This window comes from Lynx canadensis, chromosome D2, assembly GCF_007474595.2.
Source record: "Lynx canadensis isolate LIC74 chromosome D2, mLynCan4.pri.v2, whole genome shotgun sequence".
In the NCBI taxonomy this organism is placed as follows: Eukaryota; Metazoa; Chordata; class Mammalia; order Carnivora; family Felidae; genus Lynx; species Lynx canadensis.
Window position 1 is genome coordinate 17,628,776 of NC_044313.2, and position 14,261 is coordinate 17,643,036.

Genomic DNA, 14,261 nt, shown 5'->3' on the forward strand with positions numbered 1-14,261 from the left:
CAAGTTTCTGCAATGGTGGCACCGCGCGCACACGCCGCCCGCCCGGCCCCGCGGCGCCCCCGGCCCCGATTCCTTCCCTCTCGGCACCGTTTGCCAAGCCCAGGAAATAGACTCAAGACCCCACCAGCCCGAGGGGCTTTTCCTACCTCGGAATCGGAGGAGCTGTTTTGATTCGTTTCTGATTCATTGACTAGAGACGATTTGACATCAGCTAAATCCCTCTCTGCCGAGGAGTTTTCGGAGCTCTTCTCCTCCTGCTCGCCCTCGTCTTTGAAGGAAATCAGTTCGTCGTTGGCGCCTAGGTCATCTCCTCCACCGCCGTTCAGCTGCGGCATTTTTTTCACCCACCAGCAGCAATTTTGGAAGGAAAATGAAGGAGGAAGAAAAGCAAAAAAAAAAAAAAAATACCCCCAAAAAGTTTTGCCCCCCCCCCCAAAAAAAATATTGCAAGAAAAAGACGAGTCCAAGGTGAACTTTTTTTTCTGCTTTGGGGTCTTTTTCTCCTGGGGAGGGGAAAGAGGGAGAAGGGGAGGGGAAAGGGGGGGAGATCTTCTGCACGCGTGAGTTTGGGTTTCTTTTTTCTCTCGTTCCCAAGGATCCGATCAATGTGCAAAAAAATAATAAATAAAAAAGGGGGGTAAAAAAAAACACACCAACAACAACAAGAAGTCAGATATAAAGAGCAAAGGGGGGGGAAGCCGAAGATACAGGAGGAGCTCGTGCCGCTCGGATTTGAGTGAGTTGAAGTTAGACTGAGAGCTTTTCAGTTCAAAGGCGGCGCTGATTGACAGATAGAAAAAGGGGGATCGAAATCCGGAGGAACGGAGTAGTCTGGGAGCGGAGATTATTGACAGGGCGAGAGGAACACACTCGCTTAATGAGATGCCGGGGGGCGGGGCCGGCCCGGTGACGTGTGCATAAATAAACAGCCGGGGTGGGCGGGGCGGGGGCGGCTAACAATGATCCTTTCGGGCGCCGGGAGAGGGAGGAGGGAGAGGAGGAGGAGGAGAGGGGCGGGGGAGGAGAGGGGAGGGAGTTGGAGGGAGGAGTGTGCAGGGGGAGAGGCCTGCGCTGAGTGGGTGCGAGCCCGCGAGTCTGGGCGAGGGTACTGGGACTCGCTCCGGGAGGGGGGCGGCTTCGGAAGGACAATGCGGAGTGGGAGAGGAGGGGAAGGGGGTGGCGACCGAGTCAGGAATCCGAGCCGCGGAAGGCGGAAGGAAAGCCCACTTGGGGGGCGGGGATGGGGAGAGGCCCAGAAAAAGTGCACTTTGGAAATATTAGAAATAAGTCTTAAGGAAGGGGAAAAGGAGGAGAGTACCGTGGAGAAGGGAGGGCGGGGGGGGGGGTGCTTAGTGGTTAGTCCAGCAGTGAAATCAGCCACCCTTGGGCGGGGATCTAACAGAAGTGGTCAAAAAGAAAGATCAACCCTCCTCTTTCAGAGAGCTTGGGGAAGTGGGGAGCTGGGCAAAGTTCCTGGTCATCTTCAGGGAAAGAAACTATCAGCCCACGAGGTCTTCCCTACCCTTTTTATTTATTAATAGTGAGTCATTTCATAAAATCTTAAATCTCGCTAGAATAAATATACCAAGACTTTTTATCCCCCCCCCCCCAAAAAAAAAGACAATCAAATACTTTAGTGTTTGTCAGGGGCATTAAAAATACCCTTCAGGAAAAATACGTGGTTCTTTACAATATAAAGTGTTGTTCTCCCCGCCACCCCCTCTGGTGAACTGACGTTGAAGGTGGTAGGAAATGAGCTAGGATTCAAAGTCCTTCTGCCTTTGGAGGTGAAAAGTTTGGGCGTTAACACCGCCAGGGAAAATAAAACTGAAAGTTCACCAACCCCTGGGATCAGTGGTACTGGAGTCTTTCTCGAAGGGGGTGTGAAATGAAATCCCCAAAAGACTGGCCAAATAATCAAGATGTAGATGGCTCTGGCAGGAAATTGCTAACTGAGCTGATGCTGAGAGACCTCAGGGAGGAGGTGGAAAACCTGGGGTTTGAGGCAGGTATTGTTGTTTTTAGGCACCTCGCCTGGGGAGCAGATTTGCTACAAAATGGGGAACAGAATTATGTTAAAGAGGAAAAGACCTGACTCCTAAAACATAGGCTTCCTGGATGATGCAGCAGCAACACTCATTTTCTTGCAAATATTCAGTGGAAAGTGGACAGGAAACCACCACGTGAAAAGGGGGACCAAAAAAATAATAATAAATCAATAGGAATTAGCAAATTGTCTGTTAGGAACGGTGTTGGTCCATGATGTACTAAATTATCCCACCAATCCCCCCAAAAACTCACATACATTCCAACTGGCCCATCAGCACCTAAGGTTTCTAAAAGAAAGCAAATTTACCATGTAATATTTAGAGAGTTTGGGTTTCAGCAAAACTGTTTTATAGGCTAAGGTCTCAGAGAGAAGACTACTAAAAATAATGATACTAAGATTGACAAGGCCAATGAATTCCCCTGCACTGGGAAAAATTCGCAGCCACATTAGCACACTAAAGAGTAAAGAGGCAGGCAAAATAAAATGGGGAGGGGGAGAGCCTATGGAGGAGAATCACTGTAACTCCCAACTTTAATATTAATCAGAAAAATCAGAAGTAGAGTGAGAAGGAGCCAGAAAAGAAGTAAAACAAATGTGTACATTTAATCAGACAGGATTGCATAGGATACAAAGCACAGGGCTAATTAGTCTCAGCAGGTAGGACTAACCTTCAGACTTCATAAATAAATAAGGCGGGCACAGTTTCTAAGAGGGAGAGTGGAGACAGAAAGGGGATTATTTCAAGACACTAAGTAAAAACATGAAGAATGAAATGCTTCACTGTTAAATCCATGTACAAATGGATTTAACAGTTTCCTTTTCCTAGGTCTTTTCACTTGGTTGCCTTTAGATTTACACATTTAGCGAATGACCATAGCTTTTCACACTTGCTAATTGTCACCTGCATACCTAGTGTGCCTGAGTCTGTCTGTGTACAGCATAGACTTTTCTAAAGCCTGTTTTAAGGGCTTATTTACTTAAACTGGAACACATTCATAGGAACTCAATTTATGGCAATTTCTTTGTCCTGTGCGGTGGTATTTTTTTTTTTAATCGAACCCTGATCTGAATTAAGTTGGATAATGAGGACTTCTATGTCCTTTATGGGACTACCTGGATAATAAAAGCTCATAAATATACTGAATTGAAATTTTAAAGCACGTACTTATTGTTTTTAATGCCCTGGCCTGCATTTTTATCATATGTAAATACTAAAGGCTTTCTTGCGATGATTAGTAACCTCATCCATGTTGGCATATCCTAATTTTTCTCACTCAAAGGAAACTCTTGAATCTTTCCTTCTTTAAATCTCTGATTTAATTAAGCAATTAAAAGTTACTCCATAATAGCACATGTGCCACATTTAATTTCATTGCTTCGTGCCATAAAGGCTGGGGAGACCGGCAAGATCTCAGAGGGTCAATAACCCCCGAGTCTCTGAAAAAGGGCTTCAGGTGATGCCTGCCCGGATAGGAGGTAGGGGAGGGAGAGGGTGTGGAATTGCAATGGGCAAAAAGCAGGGTAATATAATACATTTTTTAAAAGTCAGGTTGCCTGGCTCACAATGTGGACATGTACTTTATAGATTTGGTGTGAAATTTTAAACAACAGTTGGCTCGTGTCCAGGTGTTGAGGTAACTTCTCTCTCCAGACACTAAGGACTCCTGGTTTACAGGATCCTGAGCTCTGCCCGAATAGCAAGGGTTCCAAGAACACAGGGACGAAACCAGACCAGTTCTGACTTTGGCCCAAGCCAGGGGATTTTGCATATTTGGGAGTGGGCAGGATGGGGAGGAAGTGACCTCTTTCCTGGTGCCCATTCCTGGGGCCAGCCCAGGTCCTGAATTCTAAGGAGACTGTGTCTCAGCCTCTCTGTCTTCCTGCCTCTCCTCCTCATCCACTGCCTTTCTGCTTCTTCACCTCTCTGTTTTCTTCTCCCCTTTCGGCTGTCGCTCTATTAAATCCCTGTGGACATGTGTTGATACTAGAATCTGCATTTTACTTCGAAAACTAAGTGAACAGGTCACCTTTCCCAGGGACACTTCCTTGTTCATCCCTATTGAGGAATGTGAAAAGGAAGTTTCCAGTCGATATAAATCGTTCTTCAGGTGTTGGTTCCTTATGGGGGAGCCATGGTAGAGTGGTAGGTGCCCTCTGAAAAATGGGAATGTGCTTAATGGGGATGGCAGAAATAGGCCAAGCGTTACCTGTGTCCTCCACCTGTCACCTGTCGGGTGAGGCCGTTGGACTGGGTATTTTCCTAGGTCCTTTGTTACCATTCAGAGGGCCCATGATTCCATGCTTTCAGCCCAGACCCCAGTTACGCTAAGAGGTTCAGCAGCACACAAGCAAAGACGACAAAGCGCCTTGGAAGTTTGGCTTTGGAATTTAGGAAAAACAAGGATGGCCTGCTCAGATTCGCCAGAAGTAAAGAATACGTGTGGTCAAGCATACTCAGCTCCCCCAGTGGTTCCTCTAAATGACATTCCACTAAACGACGCTCCACAGTGACCTGCACACGTACGCGTGTGGGCATACGTGTGCCGTGTGATTTTTCCCTAAAGATTCAGGCTCCAAGATGGATGATCCAACCCACTGTGTTGGACTTATCTGTGCAGGGAGGGTGCTGACCGAGAGAAGCCAAAAAAAGAATCTGAAAACATAAGGAAGCTATAAAATGGGGAAATGTTTTGAAGCCAAAGTCCTGCTTCCACTGTGAGATTTTCTGTTTGCTTTTTGTTCTGCGTGGGTGATGGTTCCTTATTTGGACCTTGAGGAAAGCTACTCCCTTAGCCAACATAGGCACACTAAAAATTGGACACCTCTAAGAGTTTTCCATTTTAGCAGGAGGAAGGGGTAGGCAAAAAAAGGCTCACTTCACAGGCATCCTTTTACTTCTCCCCAGTGGCGCTGTCCAGGGACACGGAAAGGCATATATACCCTCTTCCTGAACCCCTGAGGAACACTGTTCTGTTCTGGCATTTTTCTGAAGTGCCTGGCTTGATCACCTTGCTTCGGCTAATGACAGGTCCGGGTAATAAAGTGACAATAATGCCTGATGATCCAAGGGTTAATGGGGAGATGTATGCATTTGCACAGAGTTTCATCATCTGCCTTCATAAGCTGATCACTACTGCTATAGGTACTTATGACAGGAGCCGCCTTGCGAAAGACATCAGTCCTCCATAAATACACCTTTCTTATTGACAAGATGTCTTTTAACCCTAATAGTAATGGAAGAAGGCCAATAAATGAAACATTTACTGCATAACTTGCCTTATTTTGGGGTGGTGTATGATTCCTTTCTAGCCGTCTCGAGAAAATGTTTTCAGCCTAATTTGCTCCCTAGAAATTTCGCTTGCTACAGTTATACGTCTATGACGTTTTATTGCCTGAAGCCAAGTCTGCATAAGAACTTTCTTAAGATATACTTATCCTAATGCCAGGCTACAGGAACTGGGCTGCTTTATGCTGAATTATTTGTGCTACCCTGATATACAGGATAGAGACTTCCCAACAGTCATTGCCATAGGGTAGGTCTAAGTGTTTCTGAGAAGGGGGGAAAAGGCAGAAAAAGGTGAAAAAAGTTTCATCTAGGTTGATTTGTGGAAGTCTTTAGAATTAATAATTGGGTCTGTATTTAACATATTAAAATGCCTGAGGTTTTCTTTTCTTTCTCTTTTTTTAAAAATAGCTTCAGTGACCCCATCCTTTCTTACAAAGCATCCTCACTGGCCCAAACTCATTGTTATGTTCAGAAATGTCATGGATATCCAAGCACCCTCCACAAAAACACAAGCACTTTAAACTGAGGCAAAGACAATGTCAGCCAGCGTGGAGCGGTCTCACAAGGTGGTTTACGTCTGTTCAAGGGGCAGAGCAGGTGAAATTTCAGGAGAGGACAATGCCATTGTTCCCCTTGTAATTTATCTAAGTGTGGGCTGATACACCTGCTTCTGGCCAAAAGCATCACGGGATAAAGGAGATGAAGGATCGAAGGAGACGTCCAGGTCTAGAGTGTGAAGATTTTAGGCTTGGTTTCCCCCCAGGAATCCACACCAGCTTTGAGCCCTAGTCTGTCCTTGAGGAAGGACTAAATCTATGTCGAACGAATCACTTGAGACTGGACTGGATTGCAAAAAACCCCAGTTGTTTCTGCAAATTCCAAAGATATTTGTGGATTCTATTTCCTAACGAAACCTTCATTTGAACAGGGGGGGAAAAAGGAAGAAGGATACATGATGAGTTCCCGCGTCCGGAGTGAGTTCGGGTCCCAGTGTAGACAACAGCCTGCAGCACGGGGTTGGGCCAGGAGGGAGGCTTCCGGTTGACTGTCATCCTCAGCCGACTCGGTTTCTTGGTAGCCTGAGGGCACACTGTAAATACCTAGAGCGGGAGGGAAGGCATTAATCGTTATTTCTTAAAGGTTCCAGGATGCCAAGAGTGAGAGGTTATAATGACCTCAAAACCCCGTAAGAAGCACAAGGACCCCTCCCAGAACCCCCTCGCCCGGAAAGGTGACCTTTCTCCATGCGTGTGTACCCAGACACTGATTCTGCCACGCTTTCTAGCGACAGTCCAGATCCTTGATGTCTGTCACGGCACAGGCATAAACATTCCTTGCCTCTACCCAGCCAAGGGCTCTACTCCAGGAGAAACCCCAGTCCTGGGCAGGGAAGAATCCGCAGAGGCCCCGCCCACTCTCCCTTCCCCCTCCTGCCAGGGTTCATGGGGGGGGGGGGGGCAGGAGGCCATGTGAATGATGGTGCCTACTATGCCTGCGAGACCCTCCTAGTTCTTCCAGGCCCTGCCACCCACCTGCATCCCCAACAGGCAAGGTGATGACTCTAGAAACCAGATGGGGCATTTCTTAGGGAAGGATCGGCTATCATTGTCTTTCAGCTTTTTCTTCTTTGAAGGAACCTTGCCTACCCTTCCTTAGGAGGAGCGTCTTTCTAATGTGATCATCTGGACGCTGTTCATGTTTTGTTTTATTTTATTTTATTTTATTTTATTTTATTTTATTTTATTTTATTTATTTTTGCCGGCTACAAAACAGCATGTATTATAGAGTTCTTTTTTTAAAAGGGAAATTGTTCATTAAAAATACTTGAAAGGATGTGCCCCAAAATGTCAACGATGAAATTTTGACTTTCATTTTTCTGCTTTTTTATACTATCTGGTTCTGTTCGGGATTAACACCTGGGTACGGGTTATTTGCACAATCATAAAGGAAGATAACGCTTTTTTTCTCTTTTCAAAAATGAATCCTTTGACTTTCCTCCTCTCTTGTATCCATTCCAACTTTGGGGACGTTTCGAGGTACTTGTTGCTGACATTGCATCCAATACATAACCTTGAGCCTCTGTCAAATATGCCCTCAGACTTGAATTTCAAAGCACATCAGTGGCAAAGGATCCCATGTCATGCCTTTAATTTGAAAATTACTAATAAGCCCCATCCACCCTAAATGTGCTCAGTGACCTGCCTGCAGGTTTCACGGTGGCATCCTTTGTGTGTGAAAGGGGATCGTCCGTCTATAAACCTTTTCTCATACATTTACTTGCTGTTCACAACACCGTGTGAAGTAGAGGGCAAGTGTAATTACCCATTTTACAGGTAAGGAAACTGAGGGCCCAAGAGATCCAGGCAGGCCGAGCATCACATGGCTGAGGGTAGCCAGGCTGAGACTGGGATTCAAGTTTCCTGATTCCAGGTAGAGGTCTTTTTTTGCTACTGGTTCCTGGGCCAACCCAACAACGGAATCACCCTCACGAGTTTTCTGCGATGTATCGGGGGTAAAAAGAGGAGCTTGGCAAAAAGATAATTTCCTTTGAAGTAAAACTCACACCCAGCCCTCAGCTACACTGTGAATTGGATAGTATTTGTCCTCAAGGCCCACCTCTCCCCGCCCCCCTCCCCCCACCATGCTTGTGGGATGCCCAGGGCTCTCCCCTCAACTTATCCTATTCCTTACATTCCCAGTCCCTAAACAGCACCAGGTCTGTCAGCCTGGGTGCCATTGACATTTTGGACTGAGTGATTCTTTGTTGTGCAGGGTTGTCCTGGATGTTGTTGGACATTGAGCAGCATCTCTGGTCTCTACCCACTAGCTGACATTGACACTGCGCCCTCAGTTGTAACAGTAAAAACAAAAACAAAAAGACCTCTAGGAATTGTCATATGTCCCCTGGAGGCCGGGGGGGTATGGAGCAAAATCACCCCCGCTGCTCTACACCGAAACCCCCCTCTCTGGAAGGCACATGATAACCCCATTCCTTTTTTTTTTTTTTTAATTTTTTTTTTTTAACGTTTATTTATTTTTGAGACAGAGAGAGACAGAGCATGAACGGGGGAGGGGCAGAGAGAGAGGGAGACACAGAATCGGAAGCAGGCTCCAGGCTCTGAGCCATCAGCCCAGAGCCCGACGCGGGGCTCGAACTCACAGACCGTGAGATCGTGACCTGAGCTGAAGTCGGAGGCTTAACCGACTGAGCCACCCAGGCACCCCAATAACCCCATTCCTGATAGTAAGTCACTTAGTCCTCTGACCATCTCCCCCTTCCCCCTGTCAACCAGGGGCTGTCTCAGAATGGCCTAGGGAGTTTCTTTAAATTGTGGCACTTCCACTCCCTGCTGAGAACCTATGCCCCGCACAAGAAGGCATCTTGGTCTCACCGGAAGAGCTCACATCTTGACTCTGCCATGTCTGAAGGTGTGCCCTGAGGTCCAACCAAAAATCATTCTAACTCTCTTTGCTCATATAAAGTGGGGACATAAGACCTATGTCTGAGTGTTATCATTAGAATTCCATGAAATAGCATGTCAACTTGCCTTGATCACAGAGATCTTCAATCAGGGCAGACTCTGTTACTCGCCTCCCGTGTCCAGATGGTAGATCGAATGCCCAGATTCGGCACAAGCATGGCACCGTGAGAGGGCTCAGTGCACCTTAGCTCTACCGCTGTTATTCTATCCCTCCTAGTTACACCTCTCAAGGGTAGCTGGATTATACAAAGGAAAAGTGCCTGAACTCAAAACAAACACATCTGGAATGGTGGCTCTCAAAGCAAAGACAAGCTGGAAAATTGCGGCAAAGAGTCTTTTGGATCTCTTAGTGGTGCTGTCCATCGGGAGGGGGCAGCCCCACCATAAGAGTGTCCCCAACCACCGTCCTCCCTCTGTCCCTCGAAGCAAATCCCTCCCACCCAGTTAGGGAGGGCAGCAAGACAGATTTCGAAAACCCCCAAGGCCTGGTCTCCAGTGTCTAGTAATTTAATAACACGCAGCCCTTCATAAACACTAATTAAGCAAGAGCGCTGCTCCTGGTGAAGGAAGCCCGCCACCCTCCCACCCCAGGCCTCTGCTTTCAGGTGGGAGGCCACTGAGAGGTGTCCCCCCCCCCCCACCCGGAGAAGTGGTTTGCCTAGGGCTAAAGAGGAAAGAAAAAAAGGCAAGTCAAATGGGAAGAAGAGAACCCTTGTGGGGTTCGGTCCAGTCAAGGCTGTTACTCACACTTTTAAAATTTTGCAAATACACTTGGACCTGGAACAACGCCGGGGGGCGGGGAGACAGGGGGTAAGGGGCACTGACCTCCTTACACACACACAATAGATGATGCATGTTTAACTTTTGACTCCCCCCAAATCAATTACTAATAGCCTGCTGTTGACCAGAAGCCTTACTGATAACATCAACAGTCAATTAACACATACTGTGTATGCTCTGTGTATTATATACTGTGTTCTTACCATAAAGTAGGCTAGAGAAAAGAAGTTATTAAGAAAGCAATAAAGAAGAAAAGATACATTTACACTCCTGCGCTGTAAGAACATCCATGTATAAGTGGACCCGCGCAGCTCCAAGCGGTGTTGTTCAACGACCAACCGCACTCTGAACTTATTAAAATTTCCTGCCCTAAATAATTATAAGTCAGGTCTGATGTTTGGCGAGCCTTTTACAGTTTTAGGAGCACTTTCCAAGAGGCAAGCAGGAGAATGAGGAGGCGCAGCACGTGGGTTCTAGAATGATGGGCATATACCCGTCAGTGCCACTCACCAGCTGGGTTGCCCTCAACAAGGTGTTGCGCCTCTCTGCACCCCCATTTCCTCCCTGCCTAACATGAAGTTAGTAGGATAGCTGTTGTTAAAATGATTTCTGCTTAACAGATGAAGAAACTGAGACTTGGACAAACTGAACCCAAAAGGCTACCGTTTGAACCCAGGACTCCTGGCTCTTCCTTTATCATTCTATCAAAACTTTTTAAACTTTTTTGTGGAAGGAGAACATTCGTAAAGTGCACAAGCCGCGAACACTCCCCTCGCTGAATTCTTGCTAATAGACACACCCATGTAACTACCATCCACATTAGGATAATAGGATATTATCAAAACCGCAGAAGCCATCCTCCTGCATCCTCCAAGTCAATGTCCCCGCAAAGTAGGGTTGCCAGATTTAGCAAATAAAAATAGTGCCTTGGACGTGCTTACAGTAAGACATTAGTCTAAAGCTGGAATTCAAATCTTACCGGGTGGGCTGTATTTTATCTGGCAATCCCACCTCAAAAGCAATCAGTAGTTTGACTTACGATTCTAGATTAGTTTTGCCATTCACGGAAATGGAATCCTAGAGTGCGCGGTCTTTTGGTTCAGGCTTCTATTGTTTAACATGTGTATGAAATTCAACAGTGTAGCGGCAGCATTTGGCCCTCAGCCAGAGGCCCTCAGGTGGGCGGACACGGGCGGCCTCTTGGGGCACGCCATCCTGTGGGGGCTGCTGCATGGCCCGCGAGTCACGGGTCCAAGCCCACTCACACACTCCATCTTCAGGGGTCCTCCTGGACCCGGGAGCGAGCGGACCTTGGTGGTGGTGAAGCCACAGGGGTGCAGTGGTGGCTCATTGGGGATGTGATCCGGCGCTTTGAGAGGAGGACCTTCAAGCCGGTGGGGATGAAGGTGCTTCAGGCAACCAGACAGAGACTTTGCCCAGCACTGCCATGACCTGCAGAAGAAGCCCTTCTACCCAGCCCTCATCAGCTATAGGAGCTCTGGCCCCATGGCGGTCATGGTCTGGGAAGACCCGAAAGGGGTCTGCTCTTCAAGGGCCATGACAGGACACATGGACTCAGCTGAGACTTCCCCCAGCACCACGGAGGAGGTGGGGACTTCAGCATCCACATCAGCAGACACATCATCCAGGCCAGCGACTCCATGGAAGGTGCCCAGAGGGAGACCCAGATATGGTTCCAGAGCACTGAGCTGGCGGACTGGGCAGACAAAGGCCACTAGAGCAGGCTCTACCCAGCCTGAGCACTCGGGCTGCCCTCAGCCACCCCAGCAGCCCCCCAGGATCAACTACTTCTGTCCATAAGAACTTGAGCCCACACCCAAGGTCTGCCCATCTGTCCCAGACCACTTCCCTGTCCACCCCAGCCCAGAGGGGTTGAGCCACCAACTTCAAGTGACTTTTAATATCCCAAGCCACTTCAGACGGGACCAAATCCTTTCTGTACAAAACTGTCAGGCAACCTTTGGGGTGTCTCCAAAAGTGTGTAGTATGACCTTCCCTCCCCCAAAGGAGGGGCATTAAAATTTACTGTGTGGGGTGCCTGGGTGGCTCAGTCGGTTAAGCCTCTGACTTTAGCTCGGGTCATGATCTTACGGTTCGTGTGTTCGAGCCCTACATCGGGCTCTCTGCTGTCCATGCAGGGATCCTGTCCCCCTCTCTCTCTGCCCCTCCCCTGCTCTATCTCTCTCACTCTCAAATAAACATTTAAAAAAAGACTTGAAAAAAATTCACTGTGTTCTTCATGGGGGTGGATTGCTTATTACAGTTTGTGCCATCTCTGAGGCAGGGATGAGGACTTTACCCAAAGTTGTAAGAGTTTGAGAGCAGAAATAAAGCTTACCCTTTCATACACACACACACACACACACACACACAACAATGTAACAGCAATTATTTTTCATTAATGTACAGCATTTTACTGTACACAATGACAAATTTATAATATATAATCAGTAAAAGTTTATTCATTGTATATTGTAAATATATACATATACATATACATATACAATGAATATGAACTTCTAGGTTATTTTCAGCCAGGACAAGGATGGCTACTATAAATATTCTTGTACATGGTGTTTTTCGTTAATATATGAATGCTTCTCAGGAGCCTGGGTGGCTCAGTCGGTTGAACGTCCAACTTCGGCTCAGGTCATGATCTCACAGTTCATGAGTTTGAGTCCCGTGTCGGGCTTTGTGCTGACAGCTCAGAGACTGGAGCCTGCTTCAGCTTCTGTGTCTCCCTCTCTCTCTTTCTGCCCCTTCCCTGCTCATGCTCTGTCTCTCAAAAATGAATAAATGTTAAAAAAATTAAATATATATATATATATATATATATATGAATGCGTCTCTATTGGGTATACACCTAGGGGTAACATTTCTGTAACATCAGGGTCTACATGGGTTCGGCTTTAATAGCTAGTACCAAATTTCTCCAAAGTTGTTGAACCGATTCATTCAAGAATGCACAGAGAGATCCATTTTCATCACCTGGTATTGTCCATTTCCTCCCTTTTATGGTAAGGGTAAAGTGGTATCTCATTGTGGTGTTAATTTGTATTTCCCTAATAACTAATGATTTGGGGCATCTTTTCACATGCTTACTGTCATAAGATGCTTATTGAAGTCTATTGCCCATTTTAAAAAATGGTGTGTCTTTTTCTTATTGATTTGTAAGAATTCTTTACATATTCTAGATATAAGACCTTTGTCAGACATAGGTTTTGTAAATATCTTCTCCCTCTCTGTGGCTTGTTTTGCACTCTCATAATGGTATGTTTGGATGAACAGAAACTTTTAACCTATATGGTATTACTTTTGTGTGTGCTGTGTAAGAAATCTTGACCCCCAAGGGAGGTCATAAAGATATCTTCCTAGGGGCACCTGGGTGGCTCAGTTGGGTGAGCATCCGACTTCAGCTCAGGTCGTGATCTCATCGTTTGTGGGTTTAAGCCCCATGTCAGGCTCTGTGCTGACAGCTCAGAGCCTGGAGCCTAATTCAGATTCTGTGTCTCCCTGTGTCTCTGCCCCTGCTCTGCTCATGCTCTGTCTTTGTCTCTCTCTCTCTCTCTCTCAGAAATAAACATCAAAAAAAAATTAAAAAATAAATATTAAAAAATAATTTATATAAATAAATAAATAACATATATCTTCCTATGTTACCTTTCCATTTGATTTTTCACATTCAGAGTTACTGGACCAATTTCTTTGTCTATCATATGTACAGTCCAATTAATTCAAAAATTATTTCCCAGCTTCATAATATTCCAGAGTCTGTGTTCATATTTGTTAATATCATCATTAGTTTCTTTCCATCCAATACGGAATTTCTAAGTATATTGCCATGTGTCAAGGCATTGTGTTTATTTTATTTTTTTTTTTTAAATTTTTTTTTTCAACGTTTATTTATTTTTGGGACAGAGAGAGACAGAGCATGAATGGGGGAGGGGCAGAGAGAGAGGGAGATACAGAATCGGAAACAGGCTCCAGGCTCCGAGCCATCAGCCCAGAGCCCGACGCGGGGCTCGAACTCACGGACCGCGAGATCGTGACCTGGCTGAAGTCGGACGCTTAACCGACTGCGCCACCCAGGCGCCCCAAGGCATTGTGTTTAATACTGAGAACTTAAACCTTGAACTGGGCATGGAGGTAATTTTCTCAGAGCTCCTAGCGTGTGGTCTGTCCACATCCACCTATGTCTCCTGCCTCCACCCACCGTGTCTCCATAGATTCCCTTTAGGGGCAAAGTCCACTTAGATTTGCCTGTAAGGCTTGTGCTCCAGTCTGGGCAGGAAGAGGACGAGCATGTTCACGAGCGGTAATCCTTTGCAGCAGCTCCAGCTGAAGGTTCAAAGAGAGAGCCTGAAACCTGGATCATTTGTGAGTTGTAGGTCCCTGTGCCAAGTAAGAGCCTGTATTCCAGCCAAGTCGGTGGCGGCAAAGATCCGTTGTCCAGTCGCTTGGAGTGGCTCGACAATGCTTGGGGCGGCTGAAATGTCAGTAACGGGAGAAGCGATAAACTATGAATGACTTGTGGTACCTGATTGTATCGTAACTATTCTGCTTTGCTGGCCTCACTAGTTCTTTCCATCGATCGTCAATCACATAACTAACACCCAACTACTAATTCTTAGGCTCGGGAAGG

The 14,261-nt window shown here is 46.5% G+C and overlaps 1 protein-coding gene and 1 pseudogene across 27 annotated transcripts in view; one reads left to right on the forward strand and one right to left on the reverse strand.

Moving 5' to 3' along the window:
• The window catches only part of TCF7L2 (transcription factor 7 like 2), a 201,465-nt gene extending 200,592 nt beyond the window's left edge, over positions 1 to 873 (reverse strand). For 7 of the 27 annotated variants that reach the window (XM_030334060.1, XM_030334058.1, XM_030334059.1 and 4 more), the window contains exon 1: positions 147 to 859. In XM_030334060.1, the coding sequence (XP_030189920.1) occupies positions 147 to 335 (189 nt within the window). In that variant the 5' untranslated portion in view covers positions 336 to 859. Of the gene's footprint in view, positions 1 to 146 lie in introns of all 27 variants that reach the window. The other 20 variants (XM_030334069.1, XM_030334070.1, XM_030334065.1 and 17 more) reach the window with 9 other exon arrangements.
• Positions 874 to 10,717: 9,844 nt separating this feature from the next.
• Positions 10,718 to 11,337, forward strand: LOC115527713 (annotated as a pseudogene).
• The last annotated feature ends 2,924 nt before the right edge of the window (positions 11,338 to 14,261 follow it).